The following is a 26,718-nucleotide window of genomic DNA, read 5'->3' as shown; positions in this document are numbered from 1 at the left end:
AGAGTATGCAAGGGGAAGAATCAAGAACAATACTTTTAATGAAGGTGCTTGCAACGTCCTGGGCCAATCTTCCAAATATCCCCTCGTGCCATAATATCACATAATCAGGTTGACTGTCGGCCCCCATTCGTGCAAATGTCTCATTAAAGACAATAAGGAGACTGACAAAGAAGCTCCGATTGGTCCCATGAGATACTAGGTTTTTCTGTTGTATCTGCGCGGTTATGTGGTAGTTGCTAGGTCCTGCCATGCGCGTAACAGCTTACTTACGGAACAAATTACAATATCGCGTACACTAATGTAAAGCATATCACCTAGGAACTCCAAAATTATTATCAGCTCAGTTTTGACCAAAATTGAGTTACTGGGTTTTGTCTTTGGACGGGAGATATGTTTTACACATGCTTGTATTATCATTGAACACATTTAACTTGTTAACAAAAACGTCTCTTTCATAAATAAATACATTTAAATGAGGGGTTAGTGCGTCTGCCTCACAATACGAAGGTCCTGCAGTCCTGGGTTCAAATCCAGGCTCGGGATCTTTCTGTGTGGAGTTTGCATGTTCTCCCCGTGAATGCGTGGGTTCCCTCCGGGTACTCCGGCTTCCTCCCACTTCCAAAGACATGCACCTGGGGATAGGTTGATTGGCAACACTAAATTGGCCCTAGAGTGTGAATGTGAGTGTGAATGTTGTCTGTCTATCTGTGTTGGCCCTGCGATGAGGTGGCGACTTGTCCAGGGTGTACCCCGTCTTCCGCCCGATTGTAGCTGAGATAGGCGCCAGCGGCCCCCGCAACCCCGAAAGGGAATAAGCGGTAGAAAATGGATGGATGGATGGATATATATGAATGAGGTAGATCCCCTCGAGTTGGTCAATTGAAAAGTAGCTCGCCTGCAGAAAGTGTGGGCAACCCTGACCTAGTGTGTGTGTGACTATCAGTGGTACTTTAATTTTAACTTAAACATGTGTGTATGTATGAATATGTCATTTTAAACATAGAAATGATCAAGTATTATTATTAAAATGTACTTCACTGTTCCTGTTAACTGTTTTTGTGTATTTGTACATGTGAGTGTGGACAAGGCCACTCGGAGAACGTAATGTGGTCACATGACAGCAAAATGGAGGTGTTTGGTATCGAGTTTGCTTAGAAATGTCGAATAGAAATCCAACACCATCATCATTTATAATCAAATATTGAGGCGCAAACTTTGTGTTTTGTAATGGTTTCTGCTAAATATAAAGAAAGACTCGCTTGGAAATGACGATGTATTCTCTCCATGAACTGTACCTTTCATGTGAGCTCAGTCAAATTAGCAACTGAGTGCAATTCATTTACATCTACCAGACGTCAGGAGAGCTTCATTGAGGATATGGGCAAGCACATGATCTTGTGCATCAAAAGTTTTCTCTGCTCCTTCTCCCGACACCTTGACCTGCCAAAGATCAACCCCCGCAAAAGCCCAAACACGGACAACACCTCAGGGTACTTACTAAGGGACCCGTGCCCTTACACTGAGGTGCGAACTGAAAACTATCTTCTGTACCAACTTGCTTCAAGACAGCGTTCTGCATTCCTGTTTTAAAGAGCACCACGCTGACAAATCTGTATCACTATCGGGCAGTAGCCCTCAATCCAATATTCATGAAATGCTTGGAGAAGCTGGTCATAGGTCAGAATAAAGCCTCCATTGATGTCACTGTTGACCCTAACCAGTACATATTTAGGAAGAACAGCTCCACTGATGACTCCATTTCATCATTGGTCCTCAAGCTCCCGGAGAGCACAAAGTCCTAAATATTTTCCTGGACTTCATCTGCACCTTCAAGCTTATCATCCCACAGACCTTGGTGACGAAGCTGAGGAACTGGGTCCTGGACTTGCTGACCAACAGACCACAGACTCAAAGAAATCACAACACTGTCTTCTCTTCTATCAGCCTAAGCTCTGGCTCCAGTATGACAACACTGCTAAACACCCCCGGGGCAACGTGGCTTGGTTGGTAGAGCGGCCGTGCCAGTAACTTGAGGGTTCCAAGTTTGATTCCCGCTTTCGTCATCACATTTTATCCACCTTCTCCCAGTGCCACCCACACTGGTTTGAAGGTAACTGAGATCAGTGGTTCTCAAATGGGGGTACTTGAAGGTATGCCAAGGGGTACGTGAGATTTTTTTAAAATATTCTAAAAATAGCAACAATTCAAAAATCCTTTATAAATCTATTTATTGAATAGTGCTTCAACAAAATATGAATGTAAGTTCATAAACTATGAAAAGAAATGCAACAATGCAATATTCAGTGTTGACAGCTAGATTTTTTTGTGGACATGTTCCATAAATATCGATGGATCTCTATTACAATCCCCAAAGAGGGCACTTTAAGTTGATGATTGCTTCTATGTGTAGAAATCCATCCATCCATCCATCCATTTTCTACCGCTTATTCCCTTTCGGGGTCGCTGGCGCCTATCTCAGCTACAATCGGGCGGAAGGCGGGGCACACCCTGGACAAGTCGCCACCTCATCACAGGGCCAACACAGATAGACAGACAACATTCACACTCACATTCACACACTAGGGCCAATTTTTTAGTGTCGCCAATCAACCTATCCCCAGGTGCATGTCTTTGGAAGTGGGAGGAAGCCGGAGTACCCGGAGGGAACCCACACATTCACGGGGAGAACATGCAAACTCCACACAGAAAGATCCCGAGCCTGGATTTGAACCCAGGACTGCAGGACCTTCGTATTGTGAGGCAGACGCACTAACCCCTCTGCCACCGTGAAGCCCTATGTGTAGAAATCTTTATTCATAATTGAATCATCAATCAACCTAGCATGAATGGATTTACGTGGACCCCGACTTAAACAAGTTGAAAAACTTATCCGGGTTTTACCATTTAGTGGTCAATTGTAAGGAATATGTACTGTACTGTGCAATCTACGAATAAAAGTTTCAATCAATCAATCAATCACTTCTTTATTTTTCAACAAGTTTTTTGTTATTTTTTATATCTTTTTTTTCCAAATAGTTCAAGAAAGACCACTACAAATAAGCAAATTTTTTGCACTGTTATACAATTTAATAAATCAGAAAGTGACAACATAGTGCCGTATTTTACTTCTTTTTTTAACCAAAAATGCTTTGCTCTGATAAGAAGGTACTTGAATTAAAAAAAAAAAGTTCACAGGGGGTACATCACTGAAAAAAGGTTGAGAACCATTGACTTAGATAATGTGTTTCACAATGTAAAGCACTTTGAGTCACTAGAGAAGAAGCACTTCACTTCACTCCAGCTGTCCTAGTGTGAAGTTTGCGGACGACACAATGGTAAGCGGTAGCGGTACACATTACTGACAACGATGAGCCAAAGTACAGAGAGGAGGAAACATCTGGTGGATTGGTGCAAAAGGAACAACCTTTGCATCAGTGTGAAAAAGACCAAGGAGATACAGTAGATGTTTGTGGTCTTCAGAAAGGTTAGACACCACCCTTCTCCCCGCCACATCGAAGCAGCAGATGTGGAAGTGGTCTCCAGCTATAGGTATCTCTGGCTTCATCTATCCTGCGTGGCGCCGCAACACTTCCTGTCTGCTCAAGAAGGCACACCAGCGTCTCTACTTCTTCAGGAAGATGTGACATAATTATGTTTCTATAGATGTGTGGTGAAGAGCACCCTTAGCATCGGTATAACGTTTGTGGCACAGCAGCTGCCAACTGAAGAGACAGAGGCAGTGCACTGTGGCAAAAGCTTCTCAGAAGACTGCGGGGAACAACCACTTCACCATTGCTGACATTTTCATCAGCAAATGAAGAAAGAGGGCTACACCCTCCTGAACACCCTCTCATTGATCCCCTACCCTTAGGCAGGAGGTTGTGTAGCTTCTCTATGAGGGCAACCAGACTAAGGAACAGCTATTTGGGACGGGTTGGCTCAGTTCGTAGAGTGGCCGTGCCAGCAATCAGAGGGTTCCTGGTCCATCCCCAGCTAGTCATGTCCGTGGTGTCTTGGAGCAAGACACTTCACCCTTGCTCCTGATGGGTTGCGGTTAGGGCATTCATTGCATGGCAGCTCCCGCCGTCAGTGTGTAAATGGGTGGATGTGGAAATAATGTCAAAGGGTTTTGAGTACCTTGAAGTTAGAAAAGCGCTATACAAGTAAAACCCATTTACCATTTCTGGCCTCAGATGGTGCTCTATAGCAATGGATACTAATTTCCTACCCTCCTTCTCCATCCCTCAGCGAGGAACATTTAACTTGCTTATGTGTTCCAACCGTGCTGAACTGGGCATTTTTTGGTTTGGTTTGGTTTTCATTGTTTATAAATTCTATTTGGATTACAGATCACAATTGATTCTATTTTTCATGTATTGATAATTGATCCCCATTAATCAATGCTGTTTTAACATACTGTAAATATATCCTATTTAAATTATGTACAGCTAGAGGTGTAACGGTACACAAAAATTTTGGTTCGGTACATACCTCGGTTTAGAGGTCACGTTTCGGTTCATTTTCAGTACAGTAAGAAAACAACAAAATATACATTTTTTGGTTATTTATTTACCAAATTTGTAAACAATGGCTTGATCCTTTTAACATTGGGAACACTATAACGATTCTGCCCACGTTAATCTACATTAAACTGCCTCAAGTTGTTGCTTGGATGAAATAAAATGACCCAACTTTTCTTCTACATATAAAAAGTGTAACATTTAACAGTTTCAAGTCAACTCATCATGCTTAACTTATTACAGCATTGGGGAAGCCTGTAGTTGATTTTTTATTATGTAAATGTTATAATTGTATCAACTTGTGATAGCAGGGACCCTGCCATTCAAAACTAGGCTGCTACATTACTAATGATTAATGTAACTATAGCTGAAAAATAGTACAATAGCAATAGGAGAGACTATTCATCCCCAAACACCTTGGAGTTCATGTAGGCTTTATGATGCACTTACGTTATTATATCAACTATAAGAGACAGAAACTCTTCATTTAACATAATGTCCTTTTTTGGTGCTTCAACACACCTCAATCAACACTGTCCGTAACACACACACTCACACACCGCACTAATGAGCTAACGTTAAACTAAAAGCTAACTAGCCTTCACCTAAAGCCAGGACTGTGAGCTGATCTGCAGTTTGTTTCTAGAAGGTCAACGGACTCATAGTGATGTTTAGAAAGTAGTTGACTTGGAAGTGTTTAGTATAATTTGGGGAGAGTCCGTTGCTCCCCTGCTAAACGCCTATCTGCTCGACGCTGAATCGCTGACTAGATGCGCTCTGAATACGCACTGCTGATTGGCTTGTTATCGCTACTGTTGTAACCAATCAGATGGTTGTGTGGGAGGGACAATGCAGGGTGCTGTGCAGGAGATAGAGACAGAACGGAGCAGAGCAGCTTGTTAAGACTTTAGAATAGGCACCTACTTCATATGTTCGACGTGGAACTCGTTCGGTACTCCTCCGCACCGAACCGGAACCCCCGTACCGAAACGGTTCAATACAAATACACGTACCGTTACACCCCTACGTGCAGCACATACAATTCATACTATACTAAATATGCAACATTGACTACTAGATTCTGTGCCATGTTTGCTAGTACGACAACAAGGTTCCTTGAATCATTGATCAATCATTTGATCGCATGATGTTTTGTACAATAACAATTTGAAATGTGTTTTAGGTTATGTTCAAGGCCAAAGCCAAGTATTCTCCAGAGATGACCAAATACAGGTAAGTCCTGTGACTCCTGTTGTTACTACACTTAGTCACCAGCCATTAAATTAGGTACAACTGCCCTTTCCATTACAAAAGCTACAAATGTTGACTTTACAAAGACTATTATTTCATTTATTTATGTTTTTGACTAGCGATGGGTATGCCTACAAAAAAATTGGTAATAACAAAAGTATTTATTATATACTATATATCAAGCCAACGGCAGTGCTCAGTTCGAACACCGCCTATACATTTCACTTTACTGCTCACCAGCACAACAACACAACATTTCCTAATAATGTGCCAATCACGGTTACGGCGGACAAGGCGCATTTACAAACACCCAGAATTATGAACAATAACATTAGGCCCATTTCCACCACAGGAACTTTTTCAGGAAGTTTCTCTTCGTCTGCGTAAATAAGATAGATAGATAGTACTTTATTGATTTCTTCAGGAGAGTTCCTTCAGGAAAATTAAAATAAATAAACATAAAGTCCCGTTGTGTTTCCACCAAAAACTGCACAGGTAAATTTTAGTTCTTCAGGAATTTTTTTTTAGTTCCTGCCATCTAGGGAGACTTTCGGAAGTTCCTGAGGAACTTTCAAAGTCCAGGCTGCTGTGGTTTAAACACAGTTGGGGGAACTCCTAAAAATGTGGTTTTCGAACACAGGACCGCCACTACAGTATGCGCGGCGACTCTTTTGTTTTCTTATGTATTTCTATTACAATAAACTTGACCACGAAGAGAAAGAAGAACAAAAGGAACTTTCGCCTTGCAGGAACTTTGGTGGGACAAATGTGTGCTGAAGAATGCTAATCAGTGGAACTCTGTAGCAGTGATTTTACTCAGCCGTAATATCTTTAAAATATATGCAGTTTAGTTGTGTTATTTTTACAAACAAAATTTTAGGACGCGAAGCCACTACAAACTATTTTAAACGTATTTGCAGAGGAATATGAAGCTGCTTACAACTCTGATACTTTGTTGGATGAATGTGAAATAAAGGAGACAGTACACAGATGGAACAAAGGTCAATTCCATCAAATATTCACAATTTACTTTAATTCATGTTATAAAAGTAGTCAGTGACACTCCACTTGTGTACTTATTAGCCTCAACCCGAACAAGCCAATGCTAAATCTGATGTGTTTGTGTTGTCAGCGTTAGATAAACAGTGACATTTTTTATTCATATAATGCTATTTACACCTGAAATTGACCTTATGGAGTTTTTTTTCATGAGTTGAATTTAAAGATCTAAAACTTTTACTATATACACAAAATAGCCCTTTCTCGCAATAATTGTTCATATATCTGTCTAAATCTGTGTTAATGAGCATTTTTTCTTTGCCAGGATAATCCATCCCACCTTAGAGGTGTGGCATATCAAGATGCTGATTAAACGGCATGATTATTGCACAGTTGTGCTTTAGGCTGACCACAATAAAAAGCCACTGTGAAATGTGCAGTTTTATCACACAGCACAATGCCACAGATGTCGCTAGTTTTGAGGGAGGGAGCAGTTGGTATGCTGGCTGAAGGAATGTCCACCAGTTTTGTTTCCATGAATTGAATGTTTATTTCTATAACATAAGCCGTCTCCAAAGGCGTTTCAAAGAATTTGGCAGTACATCCAACCGGTCTCACAAACGCAGACCACGTGTAACCACACCAGCCCAGGACCTCCACATCCAGCAGGTGCACCTCCATGAATGTCTGGGACCAGCATCCCGGACAGCTGCTACAACAATTGGTTTGCATAACCAAATTATTTCTACACAAACTGTGAGAAATCGTCTCAAGGAAGCTCATTTGCATGCTCGTCATCCGCATCGAGGTCATTACCTGACGGCAGTTTGTCGTCGTAACTGACTTGAGTGGGCAAAAGCTCACAATTGATGGCGTCTGGCACGTTGGAGAGGCGTTCTCTTAATGGATAAATCCCGGCTTTCACTGTTCAGGGCAGATGGCTGACAGCGTGTGTGACAGAGAGGTTTGCTGATGTAAACATGGTGAATCGAGTGGCCCATGGTGGGGCTAAGGATTATGGCATGGGCAGGTGTATGTTATGAACAACGAACGCTAATGCATTTTATTGATGGCTTTTTGAATGCACAGAGATACTGCGACGAGATCCTGAGGCCCATTGTTGTGCCACTCACCCAAAACCATCACCTCATGTTGCATCATGACAATGCTTGGCCCCATGTTGCAAGGATCTGTACACAGTTCCTGGAAGCTGAAAACATCCCAGTTCTTCCATGGCCAGCATAATCACCAGACTTGTCACCCAGTGAGCATGTTTGGGTAGTGCCCTAGAAAGAGGTGGTGGCCGTGCAGGGCGGAGCAATTGTGCTGGAGCTGCCAGCGCGCCCCCTGGTGAAGAGGAGAGCGGTGTTTCTGCATGAGGTTGTGGCAGTGTGGAACAAAGAACTGGTGCTCAACCTGCTTGGTGAAGAAGTGAGGAGTGCCCTTGCAGAAGGTGGTGGCCCTGCAGGACGAAGAACTAGTGCTGGAGGAAGCTGTGCGTCACCAGCTGAATAGCTACCAACCTGTTACCGCTGGAGTCGCAGTCATGGGTGGTCACGGGGGAGGTTGGTCTGGAAAAGGGCTCTTGCTGGTCCAGGCACAGGAAGCTGCCGTGTAGCAGGAATAGGCAATGCAGGAGCCTGACTCTTGGGAGACTGTAGAGTGGGTGTGTTTTCATTTTCGGGGGCGTAGCTTGAATATTCGGGGGTGGAGCTTGACCCTTGGGAGACGGAGGCTGACTGGCTGCATCCGCCTTTGAAACAATGTCCATGTTGTCATTAGATGACTTACTGTCACCGGTTGGAGATTGTCTGGTTGACAAAGTTAGGGAAAAAATGCCTATAATGAGTGCCAGCTAGCGGTGTGATGTTATCTGAGCGCACTCATAGCGTGAACAGTGTGACATTAACGGATCGCTACCGGCTAGCCTCTTGGACAGGCGAAGCGATGTAGACATCCAGTCCCTTAGCCCGTGACTAGGAAGGGTAAGATTCACATGGGGACGGTGCTTGGGAAGACTTCCAGGCACGCTGATGTCGGGAAAGATAGCAGCTCTCTGGCTTAATCACTTTCACTATTAATCAACCTAATGCTCTCATCGCCGAGGAATAGATTTTTTCCTCAATCTTATTTTAGTCGTCGTATTTCAGAAGACACCTTGGCTATTCCGCGTCAGCTCTAGGATCCAATAGGATCCTCTGCTTTTCATACTTTTGTGAGAAATACTTTACGAGGCTGGATCATTCAGTCACGAACTGGTCGTGTTGGCGAAAATCATGTTTCTCAGGATGCAAAGGACAATCGGGAGCCATAGTGCAAGTAATAATATTTAATCCTTAAAAAAAAGGCAAACAATGTAGTGTAGCAAACAATGATCCAGCAAAGACGGCTTGGTAACCTAATAATATGAAGAGGAGTGATTTACTAAGGAGAAAGGTGGATCTGATAGATAGATCTGACCAATCTAAGTCTATGAACACGGACTGATGAAGCCTTCTCGGATGAGCAACAAAACGTCTTCTAAGACAAACCAAACAGTCCAATTGCCATTGATTTGAATTCTCTGAGAGGACAATGACCTGGATCAACGAGAACCTTCATAAACATCAAAAATATTAATGAATAAATACATCTTAGACATCATCATCAGCCGTTGTCAGTCCACTGCTGGACGAAAGCCTCAGCATGTTTCTGCCATTTGGCGTACTTTTCATGCTGGTTATTAGCCTACACCTTCCAGGCTGGCTTGGTGCGGGTTGGAAGGGGTATGTTATATCAGAGATCCTTCTCCTAGACTAATTACCTTACTGGGCTTTTGAACTTAGTCTGTCCTGTTGGTTGTCCGCGCCCCATTTACCCAGGGACCCGCTCAGCTTTATGGCGCTGACCGCCCACCAGTCACAAGAGAAGGTGCAAACGGTTCTTTGTGTGCATTTTATAGACGTTAATTGGGACTCACTAACCCCACACACAACCTCCCATCTCATCTTAGACAATGACAATACAAACTGAGTTAATTTGATACAGTTTTTGAATTGGCCTGATAGATGGTGCAGAAAGTGTCCAAAAAAGCAAGATGTTTGGATGTGTTCTGATGCCATTTCCCACTTCTTCTCTCTCTCCAGAATCCTGCTATGTTTTTTCTTCCTGTCTCTCAGCGTATTCTTCCTTGTGGTGAATTTAACGTGTGTGTTGTTGACGCAAGGAGCGTTGGAGCACTGCCAATCGCCAAGGTAAGAATGAAGCGTTCAATCATTTATTTTCTGCCGACTGTTTTCTTCGGAGCCGCAGGTGAGCTGGAGTCTGGAGTTCACCACTTGCAAGATGGGTGGTCTCAATAAACCCCCCTTAAAAGCCTACTGAAACCCACTACTACCAACCACGCAGTCTCATAGTTTATATATCAATGATGAAATATTAACATTACAACACATGCCAATAAGGCCGATTTAGTTTACTAAATTGCAATTTTAAATTTCCCGCGAGGTATCCTGTTGAAAACATCGCGGAATGATGACGCGTGCGCGTGACGTCTCGGGTTGTAGCAGACAGTTTTTTCCAGCCCGATCCAAGCTATAAGTAGTCTGCTTTAATCGCATAATTACACAGTATTCTGGACATCTGTGTTGCTGAATCTTTTGCAATTTGTTCAATTAATAATGGCGAAGTCAAAGTAGAAAAATGGAGGTGGGAAGCAGTGCACTGCAGCTGCCTTTAGCATCACAAACACAGCCGGTGTTTCCTTGTTTAAAATTCCTGAAGGTGAAGCTTTACTATGGAACAGAGAGGTCAAGCGAAAATGGTTCCCGACCACATGTCAACCGGCAGGTTTCGGTGAGAAAATGTTGGTAATAAGTCAGCTCTTACCGTAGACATCAGCGGAGCTTGCGTCCTGCTGTAGCTGCGTGGCTTCCCTCAGAGACACTGGCGGTCACCACACCCCTCAGACTTTCAGGTATGACTTTATAATCTCACTAAAACACTAGTAACACAATAAGCAGATAAGGGATTTTCCAGAATTATCCTAGTAAATGTGTCTAATAACATCTGAATGCTCCCACTGGCCTTGCCTTTTTTTCTTTCTTTTTTTTTCTTTTTAATTTTTTTTCTAGTCCTTCACTCTAATTATCCTCATCCACAAATATTTCATCCTCGCTCAAATTAATTGGGAAATTGTCGCTTTCTCGGTCCTACTCGCTCTAGCTGTTGGTGGCTATGATTGTAAACAATGTGAGGATGTGAGGAGCCCTACAACCGGTGACGTCACGTGCACATCGTCTGCGACTTCCGGTACAGGCAAGGCTTTTTTATTAGCGACCAAAAGTTGCAAACTTTATCGTCGATGTTCTCTACTAAATCTGTTTAGCAAAAATATGGCAATATCGCGAAATGATCAAGTATGACACATGGAATGGAACTGCTATCCCCGTTTAAATAAGAAAATCTCATTTCAGTAGGCCTTTAAGAGTCTTACCGGCTGCTAATTTTTTATAGATAAAGAGGAAGCCTTCCCAAAGTCACCATTGGTTGGTGCGATCAGCCTGCAGCAGTAGAGAGAACACGTCAACAAACACAATAAGTTTATTGTGATAGTTATAACAAGCCCCTTTATAATTTGATAAGTACAAATAATCATATAGATCTGGACACCTGCTTAACCAAGTGTAAATTTCTCTCCTTTTTAAAAAAGACGGATCCCTCTTGGTGCACTTAGTATCGTCGTTTTAGCCTGTTGAATGTGGATTTAAAATTATTGTCTAAACTGCTAGCTTTATGTATTGACACGATTCTTCCTTCTATTATTAATGCATATCAAACAGAGTAAATCCGAAACATGCACTCCTTTTGTAATCTTTGATGTCTTCTAAATATATCGTATAATGTTCCTGCTTCCAACACCCAAGAGGCAGTGATATCACTGGATGCAGAAAAGGCTTTGGACAGAGTGAAGTGGAAATATCTATTTTATGTCCTGGAGAGATTTGGTTTCGGTAACAGTTTTATTTATTGGGTTGAGCTCTGTTCCTCTCCAGTGGCGTCGGTCAGGAATAATAATATTGAATCCCAATACTTTCGCCTCTATCGTTCAACACGGCAGGGCTGTCCTCTCAGCCCATTGCTTTCAGTGCTTGCCATTGAGCGTCTGTCATTAGCGCTCTCCAAGTACCACCATAATAACCAACATTAAAATGCAGCAGCGTTCTCATTAAAAACAAGCCACAGGTGTTATTTAACAAATATATTTGATATTTTGGCCACTGTAACACTACACACAGTTTGAGTATAGGACAGGGGTGTCAAACTCAAATACAGAGTGGGCCAAAATTTAAAACTGAACAAAGCCGCGGGCCAAGGTTGAACAAATTAACCTTTAAATAGGGACCCAAACAAGTTTTGCTTTGAATATTGAACAAGCAAGGCGTGTTTAACTTTATAGTGACATGCAAAATTGAGTTTCAAATAATAATAATTAAAAAATATCAATGGAATATCAAATAACATTTAAATAAAAATGAAATGCCTCCTTTCTATTTGCAGCTTTCTGAGTTAAAAATCAAAATAAACTTTTTCCACGGGCTAATAATACATTTGAAAATAAAATAATGAAGGAATCAAACATTCAAGCCTTGAAGTAGCAATTAGAAAGTGCATGAATAAAACCTTAATTATTGCTCAGTTTGCTACACTGATTTGCTTTAACACTGAGTATGGAATAAGCAACGCTTATAAACTTAATAGTGCAAAAATCAACTTTCAAAAAAGTGAATTATATTTATGTGAATTATATTTATATAGCGCTTTTCTCAAGTGACTCAAAGCACTTTCTTTACATAGTGAAACCCAATATCTAAGTTACATTTAAACCAGTGTGGGTGGCACTGGGAGCAGGAGGGTAAAGTGTCTTGCCCAAAGACACAACGGCAGTGACTAGGATGTCGGAAGCGGGAATCGAACCTGCAACCCTCAAGTTGCTGGCACGGCCACTCTACCAACCGAGCTATGCCGCCCCAAATCGAAAAACAATGGTATATTAGATTAAATTTAAATAGAATATTGAATGCCTCTTTTCTGTTTGAAGCATTCTGAGGTAAATATATTAGTTTGGTGGAAGCATGGGGTGTATATTGTAGCGTCCCGGAAGAGTTAGTGCTGCAAGGGGGTTCTGGGTATTTGTTCTGTTGTGTTTGAATTGTGTTGCGGTGCAGATGTTCTCCTGAAATGTGTTTGTCATTCTTGTTTAGTGTGGGTTCACAGTTTACGTTGTTTATACAGCCACCCTCAGTGTGGCCTGTATGGCTGTTAACCAAGGTTGCGTTGCATTGCATTCACTTGTGTGTGTGTGTGTGTAAAAGCCGCATATATTATGTGTCTGGGCCAGGACGCTGTTTGTATGGAGGAAAAGCGGACGAGACGACACGTTGTAGAGGACGTTGAAGGCAGTTCCTTTAAGGCACACCCCCGAAAATGTTGTCCGGGTGGAAATCGGGAGAATGGTTGCCCCGGGAGATTTTCGGGAGAGGCACTGAAATTTGGGAGTGTCCTGGGAAAATCGGGAGGGTTGGCAAGTATGAGTATTAGCAGTGAATGCGGTGTTACAGCGGAATAGCCGCTACATAATACCGCCGGGCCAGCTCTAATGTTAAATTGATATTGCCTCAAGGGCCAAATGAAATTACACGGCGGGCCAAATTTTGCCCGCGGGCCAGAGTTTGACACCCATGGTATAGGGAAGTATAACTCCTAATACCAGAGGTGGGTAGTAACGCGCTACATTTACTCCGTTACATCTACATGAGTGACTTTTGGGATAAATTGTACTTCTAATAGTAGTTTTTATGCAACATACTTTTACTTTTACTTGAGTATATTTATAGAGAAGGAACGATACTTTTACTCCGCTCCGTTTATCTACATTCAGCTCGCTACTCGCTACTTTTTTTATCGATCTATTAATGTTTGTTTTGGTTTTTCAACATAGGATCTACGCATGCCTGCGTTTCACCAATCACATGCAGTCACAGGTGACGTTGGACCAATCAAACAGAGACAGGTGGTCACATGACCGTGATACGTAAAACCCGACTTAAGCAAGTTGACAAACTTATTGAGGTGTTACCATTTAGTGGTCAATTGTACGGAATATGTACTGTACTGTGCGATCTAATAATAAAAGTTTCAATCAATCAATCAAAAGTGCAAATGAAAAAAGACACTTTTTATTTCAACCGTACTTCCTGTCATAAGCCTAAAGACTGATCGCACAGTTCCTGTCTTCACAATAAAAGTGCCGCTCCATCGTGCCTGCGTTAACAAAATAAGAGTCTCCGAAAGCCAGCGCAAACAAGCTAGCAAACTACGAAGTTTGCCGCCAATGTATTTCTTGTAAAGTGTATAAAAACGAATATGGAAGCTGGACAAATAAGATGTTAAAAACCAACGAGTTTCATGTGGTATTAGACAGAAAGGAGGAACGTTTTTTCCTCCTCCATTTGAAAACGTGGACGTTATCAAAACTATAATGCAAGTCATCAGAATCAGGTGATACACCAACTTATATTCTTGTCTTCATGAAAGATAGGAATCTATATGTTAAACATGCATGTATATTCATTAAAACACCTTTAGCATGTCAACAAAAACGGCAAAATAAATAAATATAAATTATATACTGTATATATAAATTTATGTATATGTATATATATAATATATATATATGATATGTGTGTGTATGTATAGATGAGGTAGATCACCTCGACCTGGTCATTTATTAAGTAATTGATTAATGTTGAAAAACTTATTGGGGTGTTACCATTTAGTGGTCAATTCTACGGAATATGTACTGTACTGTGCAATCTACTAATACAAGTTTCAATCAATCAATCAATGCCTACTGAGCCTATGGTGCTGTTAAGTTATTGTGGCTCAATGTGCCTTAATTTTTTTTATTTTAATGTACTATTATTTAATATATATCATTGTTTTAGTTGCTTAAGAGATACTCCTAGCTCTGAATTTGCTCGTTGCTATTTTTATGTTTTTGTGCATTATTTGTTGCCGTAATCATTAAACAATCAGGTTACTCATCAGTTACTCAGTACTTGAGTAGTTTTTTCACAACATACTTTTTACTTTTACTCAAATAAATATTTGGGTGACTACTCCTTACTTTTACTTGAGTAATAAATCTCTAAAGTAACAGTACTCTTACTTGAGTACAATTTCTGGCTACTCTACCCACCTCTGCCTAATACTTACATGATTCCCCAAATGGAACCGCGCACAAATACAGTTTGACAATCACTGGTCTCTATTGTGCAACCTTTGTTTGTATCTCTGTGAGGAGTTTGTATGTTCCCCCTATGTGTGTGTGGATACTCTTGTCTTTTCTTCCGATGTCCAAAAAACATACATGTTATGTGAGTTGCATAATAAGAACATGCATGTAATGTTAAGTGAATGATCAAAATATGCATGTCATGTTGCTCTATAGTGTAATAAAAACATGCATGTTATGTTAAATGTATAGTAAAATTGGACATGTGAATGCTTGTTGTGTGTATTCACAGTATGTCTCCTATGATTGACTACTGACCGGTCCAGAGTGTACACTACCTGTAACCCTAAATCAGCTGTGACAGACTCCAGCTCACCCATGAGCCCCAACAGAATTATGCAGGAGCAAAAAAAAAAAAAAATGAAAGCAATAATGAAAACTCTGTTAAATGGTCTCTGTTTGAACTTGTGTGTCAAGTGACAGGAGTCTAAGGCACACAGTCCTGTCCCGCGTTGTGATCAACGACAGTCTGTTCGTTATGTGTGCTGTCTCTTTGGCCATCTGCATCTTCCGCATTGCCAAGATGTCCTCAGCCAACGTGTACCTGCAATCCAAAGTGAGTACGTTGGAAAGGACCGATACATCTGTAAGCCCTTTAATCTTACGCAATATAGGCGTAAACGTGGAAATAAATATGAAGTCGCAATCTGTATGCTTGCAGAGGAAACGTTTAGTGGTGATGTGTGTACAGTGTGTACAGTAAATAAAGTGTACTGCATATGCAGTGGGGAAAATACAGTTATAATGTATGAACAGTGCATCATTTTTATGGGAACTTTATTTCCACAGATTAACAACATACAATGTAAAAAAAATAAAAAATCACAATAAATCCAGTTTATAAATTAATTTGTTTCTGAGTGACATAAGTATTTGATCTTAATTTTCAACAAGTGACAAATGTAGGTCAATCTACCTTTTACAGTGGGGCACAAAAGTATTTAGTCAGCCACCAATTGTGCAAGTTCTCCCACTTAAAATGATGACAGAGGTCTGTAGTTTTCATCATAGGTACACTTCAACTGTGAGGGACAGAATGTGAAAAAAAAATCCAGGAATTCACATTGTAGGATTTTTAAATAATTTATTTGTAAATTATGGTGGAAAATAAGTATTTGGTCAACCATTCAAAGCTCTCACTGATGGAAGGAGGTTTTGGCTCAAAATCTCACGATACATGGCCCGATTCATTCTTTCCTTAACACGGATCAATCGTCCTGTCCCCTTAGCAGAAAAACAGCCCTAAAGCATGATGTCTCCACCCCCATGCTTCACAGTAGGTTTGGTGTTCTTGGGATGCAACTTAGTATTCTTCTTCCTCCAAACACACAAAAAAGCAGTCAATGGAATCCTTCAGTTACTGAACGACCTGTTCTACCGCCTGAGCCACTGTAGTCCACTCCAGTTTTTTGCAGGTCTACAATCGTGTCCCCAAGGATCTTTGGGCAGCGCTTTGGTCTTGCCTGTGTCAGGTTCAAACACTGATGACATTATGGTCCGATGACCATGGACGAAGTACCGGCTGTCCAGAGTCGAGACCTAGAATGGACCGCTCGTCGGGACCCAGGATGGACCGCTCGCCTGTGTATCGGTTGAGGACATCTCTACGCTGCTGATCCGCCTCCGCTTGGGATGGTTTCCTGTGGACGGGACTCTCGCTGCTGTCTTGGATCCGCTTTGAACTGAACTCTCGCGGCTGTGTTGGAGCCACTATGGATTGAACTTTCACAGTATCATGTTAGACCCGCTCGACATCTATTGCTTTCGGTCCCCTAGAGGGGGGGGGGGTTGCCCACATTTGAGGTCCTCTCCAAGGTTTCTCATAGTCATCATTGTCACTGGCGTCCCACTGGGTGTGAGTTTTCCTTGCCCTTTAGCGGGTTCTTCCGAGGATGTCGTAGTCGTAATGGTTTGTACAGTCCTTTGAGACATTTGTGATTTAGGGCTATATAAATAAACATTGATTGATTGATTGATCTAATAATCAGAAAAGAAGCAAGGAATCATGCAGAGACAGAATTCAATTTAGCTCATGAGGAGACATGTTCTGGGCTGTATTCTAGTTACAGATCTAAACCACATTTTAAAAATCAAGCCCGTGCACCTCCTCTATTTATTAGGAACGTCCCTATTACGTCACTTTCGCTGAGGGAAGGGGGTAACCTCGACAACTCCATTTCGACACAATATATGGTTATAGAATGAATAAAAATTAGGTCACACAGGTCATATTGCCTTGTCTCTGCTCTGTCTGCGTCACGGCGGTGTTCGGCCTTGGCCGTCAGCAGGGCAAGTCTAGACACAACACTGATAAAAAACAACTGGCAAGCTTACATAGATACAAAATTACCACTTCAGCACAATTGACAATCATTTCTATCAACGGCCCCTTCAGCATAAAGTTATGATGAAAATATATACATAATTATTCTAGCACTGTGGCAGTACAGAGATTTACATGGTGTCTCTGTTCTGCCATAAAAATTATGTAGTGTTCATATCTTTGTAAACGTACTAAATCCGTAGGGTGTCAAACTTTTAATTCTCCCACTTGATTTTGGAGATTGTTCGAATATTTCAGCACTGTGGAAGCGACGGAAAAGGGTGGAATGCCATCTCCGGGTTGGGGAGGAGACCCTGCCCCAAGTGGAGGAGTTCAAGTACCTAGGAGTCTTGTTCACGAGTGGGGGAAGAGTGGATCGTGTTTTGGCGTCTTCAGTAATGCGGACGTTGTACCGATCCGTTGTGGTGAAGAAGGAGCTGAGCCGGAAGGCAAAGCTCTCAATTTACCAGTCGATCTACGTTCCCATCCTCACCTATGGTCATGAGCTTTGGGTCATGACCGAAAGGATAAGATCACGGGTACAAGCGGCCGAAATGAGTTTCCTCCGCCAGGTGGCGGGGCTCTCCCTTAGAGATAGGGTGAGAAGCTCTGCCATCCGGGAGGAACTCAAAGTAAAGCCGCTGCTCCTCCACATCGAGAGGAGCCAGATGAGGTGGTTCGGGCATCTGCTCAGGATGCCACCCGAACGCCTCCCTAGGGAGGTGTTTAGGGCACGTCCAACCGGTAGGAGGCCACGGGGAAGACCCAGGACACGTTGGGAAGACTATGTCTCCCGGCTGGCCTGGGAACGCCTCGGGATCCCCCGGGAAGAGCTAGACGAAGTGGCTGGGGAGAGGGAAGTCTGGGTTTCCCTGCTTAGGCTGTTGCCCCCGCGACCCGACCTCGGATAAGCGGAAGATGATGGATGGATGGATGGATGTGGAAGCGACAAGGGTCCACCTTAAATGTTTTTACAAAGCTAAGAAGTGCAAAAGAAAAGAACAGGCGCTCTTGTCCAATTCCTGCTTGCCAATTCAGTTATTTTTGTAAGAATCGCTGAAGGGGTGTGTGCTGCATGTTTGTACAAATGTGTACAGTACTGCTTTTACGTACTGTTCTCGTGTTTTTCAGGGAACCTCAGTATGTCAAGCCACAGCCATTGGAGCCATGGTTATTCTGATCTACACGTCCAGAGCTTGTTACAACCTGGTGGTGGCGCTGTTTCTGCTGGACAAACCTGATCTCTGCAACTACATTTGGTGCAGTGTTTCTGACCAGGTGAATATTCACTGAGACTTCACGTACAGTTGTACATCATGTGGTAAGATCGATCTTACCAGGTGAATATTTACTGATACTTCACGTACTGTCATGATCCGTGTCCCTGATCATGTTTTTGTTATGTTCTGTTATTTTTTGGCTCACTTGGTTCCTGTTTTGTGCAACTTTGGCTTTGTTTTGGTTTGGTTCACCTGCCTCTGGTTAGTGGTCGGCACGCTCACCTGTAGTCGACCACTAATCAGAGAGTTATTTATTCACCTCTCTCGCCACACTCGTCCTGGCTTCTTCGTTTTGCTGTACGCAACCTGCTACATGAGTATTTGTCTTCTAGTCTATGCTAAGTGGTAGCCTTAACTTCCAGTGCAATCTGCATGTTGTTTCTTTGGCTTTTATTCTGTTTTTGGTACTTCTTTGATTTTCGAGGAATACAGTAAATCATGTATAAATCATGTTCCTACCTGTAAGTCCTGTCCTGAGTGATCCGCTTACATCCCGGGGGAACGAACCTCGCAGCAAGCTGCAACCCCCCCGCCGTAACATGTACAGTTGTACAACATGTGGTAAGATCGATCTTACCAGGTAAATATTTACTGATACTTCATGTACACTAGTACAGTGGTTCTCAACCTTTCTTCAGTGATGTACTGTACCCCCTGTGAACATTTTTTAAATTCAAGTACCCCCTAATCAGAGCAAAGCATTTTTGGTTGAAAAAAAGAGATAAAGAATAAAAATACAGCACTATGTCATCAGTTTCTGATTGATTAAATTGTATAACAGTGCAAAATATTGCTCATTTGTAGTGGTCTTTCTTGAACTATTTGGAAAAAAAGATATAAAGATAAGAAAAAAAAATTAAAAAGTATAAAAATAAACAAGTGATTCAATTATAAATAAAGATTTCTACACATAGAAGTAAGTAAAGTGCCCTCTTTGGGGATTGTAATAGAGATCCATCTGGATTCATGAACTTAATTCTAAACATTTCTTCGCAAAAAAAGAAATCTTTAACATCAATATTTATGGAACATGTCCACAAAAAAATCCCGCTGTCAACACTGAATATTGCATTGTTGCATTTCTTTTCACAGTTTATGAACTTACATTCATATTTTGTTGAAGTATTAGTCAATAAATATATTTATAAAGGATTTTTGAATTTTTGCTTTTTTTATAATATTTAAAAAAAATCTCACGTACCCCTTGGCATACCTTCAAGTACCCCCAGGGGTACGTGTACCCCCAATTGAGAACCACTGCACTAGCACATAGTTTGGAAGGATTCACTCAGAAAAAACCTGACTCTCCAAATGCTACCAGAATGACCAACATGAAAATACAGTAGCGTAGTAGGCCCAAGTATTCATTATAAACAAGCCCTAGGTTTTATTGAACGAGTTTATTTAATAGTTTTTGCCACTTTTACATTATACACAGTTTGAATAGTAACACTGTGTTTGAAATTAAGAAAAAAAAGACTTTAACTAAGTGAGTCTTTGCCGCACCACTAGTAGTACACCTACCACAGTTTGAGAATCCCTAGTTTAGGTGCTTGGAGCCTCCAGCGAGACTGTTTGCAGCCTGTCCCAAAAAAAAATGTACACCTGTCATAAACCATGCAACAAACTCAATTTGAGTGCAGACCTTTCACAAAGTAAATTAGCACCAAATTGCACATTAAGTAAAGTGTGTGCGTGTGTGTGTGTTTTGCAGGCTGACATGCGGAAAATGAGCGAAAACACCTACATTGTGTTTGGGATCATATTGTTCTTTTGGGAGTTGCTGCCAACCAGCCTGATGGTGTTTTTCTTCCGAGTCCAAAGGCCAGCCTACGACCTGGTAAAGTTCATGCATATATATATATTTATATATATATCCATCCATCCATCCATTTTCTACCGCTCATTCCCTTTGGGGTCGCAGGATCCTATCTCAGCTACAATCGTGCGGAAGGCGGTGTACACCCTGGACAAGTTGGCACCTCATCGCAGGGCCAAATATATATATATATATATATATATATATATATATATATATATATATATCTATATATATACAGTATATATCAATATCCAGTACAGGCCAAAAGTTTGGAAACACCTTCCCTTCATTCAATGCGTTTTCTTTATTTTCATGACAATTTACATTGTAGATTGTCACTGAAGGCATCAAAATTATGACACCTGTGAAGTGAAAACCATTTCAGGTGACTACCTCTTGAAGCTCATCGAGAGAATGCCTAAAGTGTGCGAAAAAGTAATCACAACAAAGGGTGGCTATTTTGAAGAAACTAGACTATAGAACATGTTTTGAGTTATTTTACCTTTTTTCGATAAGTACATAACTCTACGTGTGTTCATTCATAGTTTTGATGCCTTCAGTGACAATCGACAATGTAAATAGTCATGAAAATAAAGAAAAAGCATTGAATGAGGTGTGTCCAAACTTTTGGCCTGTACTGTACATTAAATGGAGAAAATAATTGTTTGAGAAATAAATTTTCTGTAAAAATGCCCAAGTAAAATATAAATTTAAAACGTATGATTCAAATTCAATAACGAAATAGAGGGATAAGCGGTAAGAAATGGATGGATGGTTATTTTAAGTGCGTACCTTCAAAGCCAGGTGAGGCATTTACAACAAATTACAACACAACATATAATGTGCAGGTTACAAAAAAACATGTTTTTGTCCACCTCAGCAAATTAACAAATATTCCATGATGGATCATCCGGAAGGAAAAATTAGGCTTATGCTGGTCTTTCAAAGACATGATGGTCACTTGATGGCACTGTTAGCTCACCGTTACCACTCTTCTTCTGCAATCAAACGCCTGTTAAAGCTTTAAAAACGCTTCCTTTCATATTACTTAGGGATTGTGATCGATGGGCAAAATTCCAAAAATGTGTGGTTGCCCTTTAAGGAAGGGTACTTTAATTGAAGGGTGTAGACTGATTGGAGCACATACTAGTTTGTCAAAAGAAACATTCATGAAGTTTTTTTTTTTTTATGGATTTATTATGGGTCTACTGAAAACGTGACTAAATCTGCTGGGTCAAAAGTTTACATACTGCAATATATATTATCAATTTTGGTGATGTAGACAAGTTACAATCAAATCAAATTAGCTTCATGGCATGGCCTCTTAACTTCATGTGAGTGATTATGATTGACAGCACTTGTTGACTTCTCTGAGCCCATTTAAATAAGGCCCATGTGATGCCGTCATTGGACTCGGTTACAAACACAACAATGGGAAAGTCAAAGGAACTCAGCACAGATCTGAAAAAATGAATTATTGACTTGAACAAGTCAGGTAAGTCACTTGGAGCCATTTCCAAAGCACCTTAAGGTTCCAAGGGCAGCTGTGCAGACAATTGTTCGTAAGTATAAAGTGCATGGCACAGTTTTGTCACTGCCATAATCAGTATGAAAACGCAAGCTATCACCTGCTGCTGAGAGAAAATTGGTCAGGAGGATCAAGAGTCAACTGAGAACCACCAAAAATCAGTTTTGGAAGCTTCTGGAACACAGGTGTCAGTGTCCACAGTCAAGCATGGTTTGCATCGCCATGGACTGAGAGGCTACCATGCAAGAAGGAAGCCCTTGCTCCAGAAGCAACACCTTAAGACTCGTCTAAAGTTTGCTGCTGATCACATGGACAAAAGATAAAACCTTCTGGAGGAAAGTTCTGTGGTCAGATGAAACAAAAATTGAGCTGTATGGCCACAATACCCACCAATATGTTTGGAGGAGAAAAGGTGAGGCCTTTAATCCCAGGACCACCACACCTACTGTCGAGCATGGTGGTGGTTGTAATATGCTCTGAGCCTGTTTTGCTGCCAATGGAACTGATTCTTTACAGAGAGTAAATGGGACAATGAAAAAGGAGGCTTACCTCCAAATTCTTCAGGAAATCCTGAAATCATCAGCCCGAAGGTTGGGTCCTGGGCGCAGTTGGGTGTTCCAACAGGACAATGACCCCAAACACACGTTAAAAGTGGAAAATGAAGGGCTAAATCAGTTTAGAATTAAGGTTTTAGAATGGCCTTCCCAAAGTCCTGACTTAAACCCCATTGAGAACATGTAGACAATGCTGAAGAAACAAGTCCATGTCAGAAAACCAACAAATTTAGCTCAACTGCACCAATTTTGTCAAGAGGAGTGGTCAAAAATTCCACCAGAAGCTTGTGGATGGCTACCTAAAGTGCCTTATTGCAGTGAAACTTGCCAAGGGACATGTAACCAAATATTAACTTTGCTGTTTGTATACTTTTAAACCAGCAGATTTGGTCACATTTTCAGTAGACCCATAATTAAATTCATAAAACAACCAAACTTCATGAATGTGATCACAAAAAAATAAGAGTTGCAGAAAGTCGTCCTGTCCCCTTAGCAGAAAAACAGCCCCAAAGCATGATGTTTCCACCCCCATGCTTCACAGTAGGTGTGGTGTTCTTGGGATGCAACTCAGTATTCTTCTTCCTCCAAACACGACAAGTTGAGTTTATACCAAAATGGATACATGAATGATACAGCAGAGGATTGGGATAATGTCATGTGGTCAGATGAAACCAAAATAGAATTTTTTGGTATAAACTCAACTCGTCGTGTTTGGAGGAAGAAGAATACTGAGTTGCATCCCAAGAACACCACACCTACTGTGAAGCATGGGGGTGGAAACATCATGCTTTGGGGCTGTTTTTCTGCTAGGGGGACAGGACGGTTGATCCGTGTTAAGGAAAGAATGAATGGGGCCATGTATCGTGAGATTTTGAGCCAAAACCTCCTTCCATCAGTGAGAGCTTTAAATGGTTGACCAAATACTTATTTTCCACCATAATTTACAAATACATTCTTTAAAATTCCTACAATGTGAATTCCTGGATTTTTTTTTCACATTCTGTCTCTCACAGTTGAAGTGTACCTATGTCATCATTTTAAGTGGGGGAACTTGCAAAATTGATGGCTGACTAAATACTTTTTGCCCCAACGTATCCATTTTGCACTGCGGGGCGCTGGAGCCTATCTCAGCTACAATCGGGCGGAAGGCGGTATACACCCTGGACAAGTCGCCCCTCATCGCAGGGCCTCTATATATATACACTACACAGCAATACCATTACAATGCAATCCAATTCCAAAACCAAACCTGACCCAGCAACACTCAGAACTGCAATAAACAGAGCAATTAAGAGAAGACACAAACACGACACAGAACAAACCAAAAGTAATGAAACAAAAATGAATATTATCAACAACAGTATCAATATTAGTTATAATTTCAGCACAGCAGTGATTAAAAATCCCTCTTTGACATTATCATTAGACATTTATATATAAAAAAACAAAAAAAACAATAGTGTCACAGTGGCTTACACTTGCATCGCATCTCATAAGCTTGACAACACACTGTGTCCAATGTTTTCACAAAGATAAAATAAGTCATATTTTTGGTTCGTTTAATAATTAAAACAAATTCACATTATTGCAATCAGTTGATAACACATTGTCCTTTACAATTATAAAAGCGTTTTTTTTTTTTTTAATCTACTACTCTGCTAGCATCTCAGCAAACTGGGGTAGATCACGCTGAAATCCTATGTGTTGAATGAATACAGAATTGTTTTCAATCGGAAAAATATCGCTTTTGAATCGAGAATCGCGTTGAATCGAAAAAATCGATATATTATCGAATCGCGACACCAAGAATCGATATTGAATCGAATCGTGGGACACCCAAAGATTCGCAGCCCTAATATATATATATATATATATATATATATAATATATATATATATATTTATAAATGTTGCATCGGTATAAAAGAGAGCTTGAAAGTAATGATTTGTAAAAGACAAGCTTGCCGAAGTCTCCAGTGAGAAGAAATGTCTTCTTATTTGACCTAATTATTCTCTTCTGGTTCAATTAGTGAGTCTGAATATTCGACACAAATGCATACTTTAAGTAGTAATTGTTTGCACTTTTATGGAAGAGTGGTGCCTCCTGGGATGCTTTAACAAGACTTCATGTGGGTCAGGTTTCTGCAGGACTGATCCACAGCCACACTTTCGGCTCCAGGGACTCGTACTTCGGCAACCCAGGAAGGTATGACAGCGATGACGACCTGTCCAGAAGCTTCAACAGCAGAGGCGATCGGGGCAGGTATTGATTGATTGATTGATTGATACTTTTATTAGTAGATTGCACAGTACAGTACATATTCCGTACAATTGACCACTAAATGGTAACACCCCAATAAGTTTTTCAACTTGTTTAAGTCAAGGTCTACGTTAATCAATTCATGGTCATCACACAAGTTAATCATCATAGTATGTACATTGAATTATTTACATTATTTACAATCCGGGGGGTGGGATGAGGAGCTTTGGTTGATATCAGAACTTCAGTCATCAACAATTGCATCAACAGAGAAATGTGGACATTGAAACAGTGTAGGTCTTATTTAGTAGGATATGTACAGCCAGCAGAGAACATAGTGAGTTCAGATAGTATAAGAACAAGTATATACATTAGAAGTACATGGTGCGCACACACACAAACTTTCATAACAGAAAGACTCTAATATAACGCTAAAAGTGAAAATAAATACATAATTTAGTGCAGTTTGACTACAGAATCATCATCCAGCTTTCATGACTAGACTATCACTGCTCTAAGAATGAAATATCATTTTGATGATTACAGTTTACAGGTAATACAAACCTGAGCATTCATTGTAAACTCCTGGTAAAGCTTGAACAAAAAATGTACTAAAAAACATACTCAGCCTTTAATTAGTGTTTTTTTTTATGTTGTAACTGAAATAAAGTTGAATAACTTTTGCACAATGTTGTTATTTATTAGGTTTGCGCAATTAAAAAAAAAAAGTGTGACTTCGAATTGGTTCTAGTCGTTCACTTAAAAGAGGTGATAAAGAACTCAAAAGGGGGTTGAGAATCCCTGCTTTAAGGAATGTGCGATACGGAGAACAGATTATATAACCATGTGGACAGAAATGACATGGAAATGATATCAACTATTTCATGTGTAGACTTATTTGAAAGATATAAGTTGTCCTTCGCCACATCACGCTTTACCCCATCACATTTTCTACAATTTCATGGGTCTAAATCAGGGGGGGCAAACTCATTTTAGATCGGGGGCCACATGGAGAAAAATCTACCCCCAAGTGGGCCGGACTGGTAAAATCCCAGCACGATAACTTAAAAATAAAGACAACTTCAGATTGTTTTCTTTGTCTAAAAATAGAACAAGCTCATGCTGAAAATGTACCAATATTAATGTTATTAGTATTCTATCCTTATTTGTTGTTGTTTATACCTTCTAAATAAATGATGTGATAATGTTCATCAGTCAACTCATAGGTGTTCATTTTCAAATTACAAGGTGTTACAAACCCCGTTTCCATATGAGTTGGGAAATTAGTGTTAGATGCAAACATAAACGGAATACAATGATTTGCAAATCCTTTTCAACCCATATTCAATTGAATGCACTAAAAAGACAATATATTTGATGTTCAAACTCATAAACTTTATTTTTTTTGCAAATAATCACTAACTTAGAATTTCTTGGCTGCAACACATGCCAAAGTAGTTGGGAAAGGGCATGTTCACCACTGTGTTACATCACATTTTCTCTCAATAAACGTTTGGGAACTGAGGAAACTAATTGTTGAAGCTTTGAAAGTGGAATTCTTTCCCATTCTTGTTTTATGTAGAGCTTTAATTATTCAACAGTCCAGGGTCTCCGCTGTCGTATTTTACGCTTCATAATGCGCCAAACATTTTCGATGGGAGACATGTCTGGACTGCAGGCGGGCCAGGAAAGTACCCACACTCTTTTACTACGAAACTACGCTGTTGTAACACGTGGCTTGGCATTGTCTTGCTGAAATAAGCAGGGGCGTCCATGATAACGTTGCTTGGATGACAACATATGTTGCCCCAAAACTTGTATGGACCATTCAGCATTAATGGTGCCTT

At 40.8% G+C, this 26,718-nt stretch overlaps 1 protein-coding gene across 1 annotated transcript in view; it reads left to right on the top strand.

Moving 5' to 3' along the window:
• The window catches only part of gpr137c (G protein-coupled receptor 137c), a 33,821-nt gene that overhangs the window by 5,268 nt on the left and 1,835 nt on the right, over positions 1–26,718 (top strand). Inside the window, exons 2-7 of the mRNA XM_061904661.1 lie at positions 5,704–5,753; positions 9,896–10,003; positions 15,523–15,661; positions 18,560–18,706; positions 20,423–20,548; positions 24,750–24,874. Coding sequence (XP_061760645.1) covers positions 5,704–5,753; positions 9,896–10,003; positions 15,523–15,661; positions 18,560–18,706; positions 20,423–20,548; positions 24,750–24,874 — 695 coding nt within the window. The remainder of the gene's footprint in view (positions 1–5,703; positions 5,754–9,895; positions 10,004–15,522; positions 15,662–18,559; positions 18,707–20,422; positions 20,549–24,749; positions 24,875–26,718) is intronic.

This window comes from Nerophis ophidion, linkage group LG06 (genome assembly GCF_033978795.1).
Source record: "Nerophis ophidion isolate RoL-2023_Sa linkage group LG06, RoL_Noph_v1.0, whole genome shotgun sequence".
Classification (NCBI taxonomy): domain Eukaryota; kingdom Metazoa; phylum Chordata; class Actinopteri; order Syngnathiformes; family Syngnathidae; genus Nerophis; species Nerophis ophidion.
Note: the sequence above shows the minus strand (reverse complement) of the source record. Positions and strands in the feature narration are given on the sequence as shown.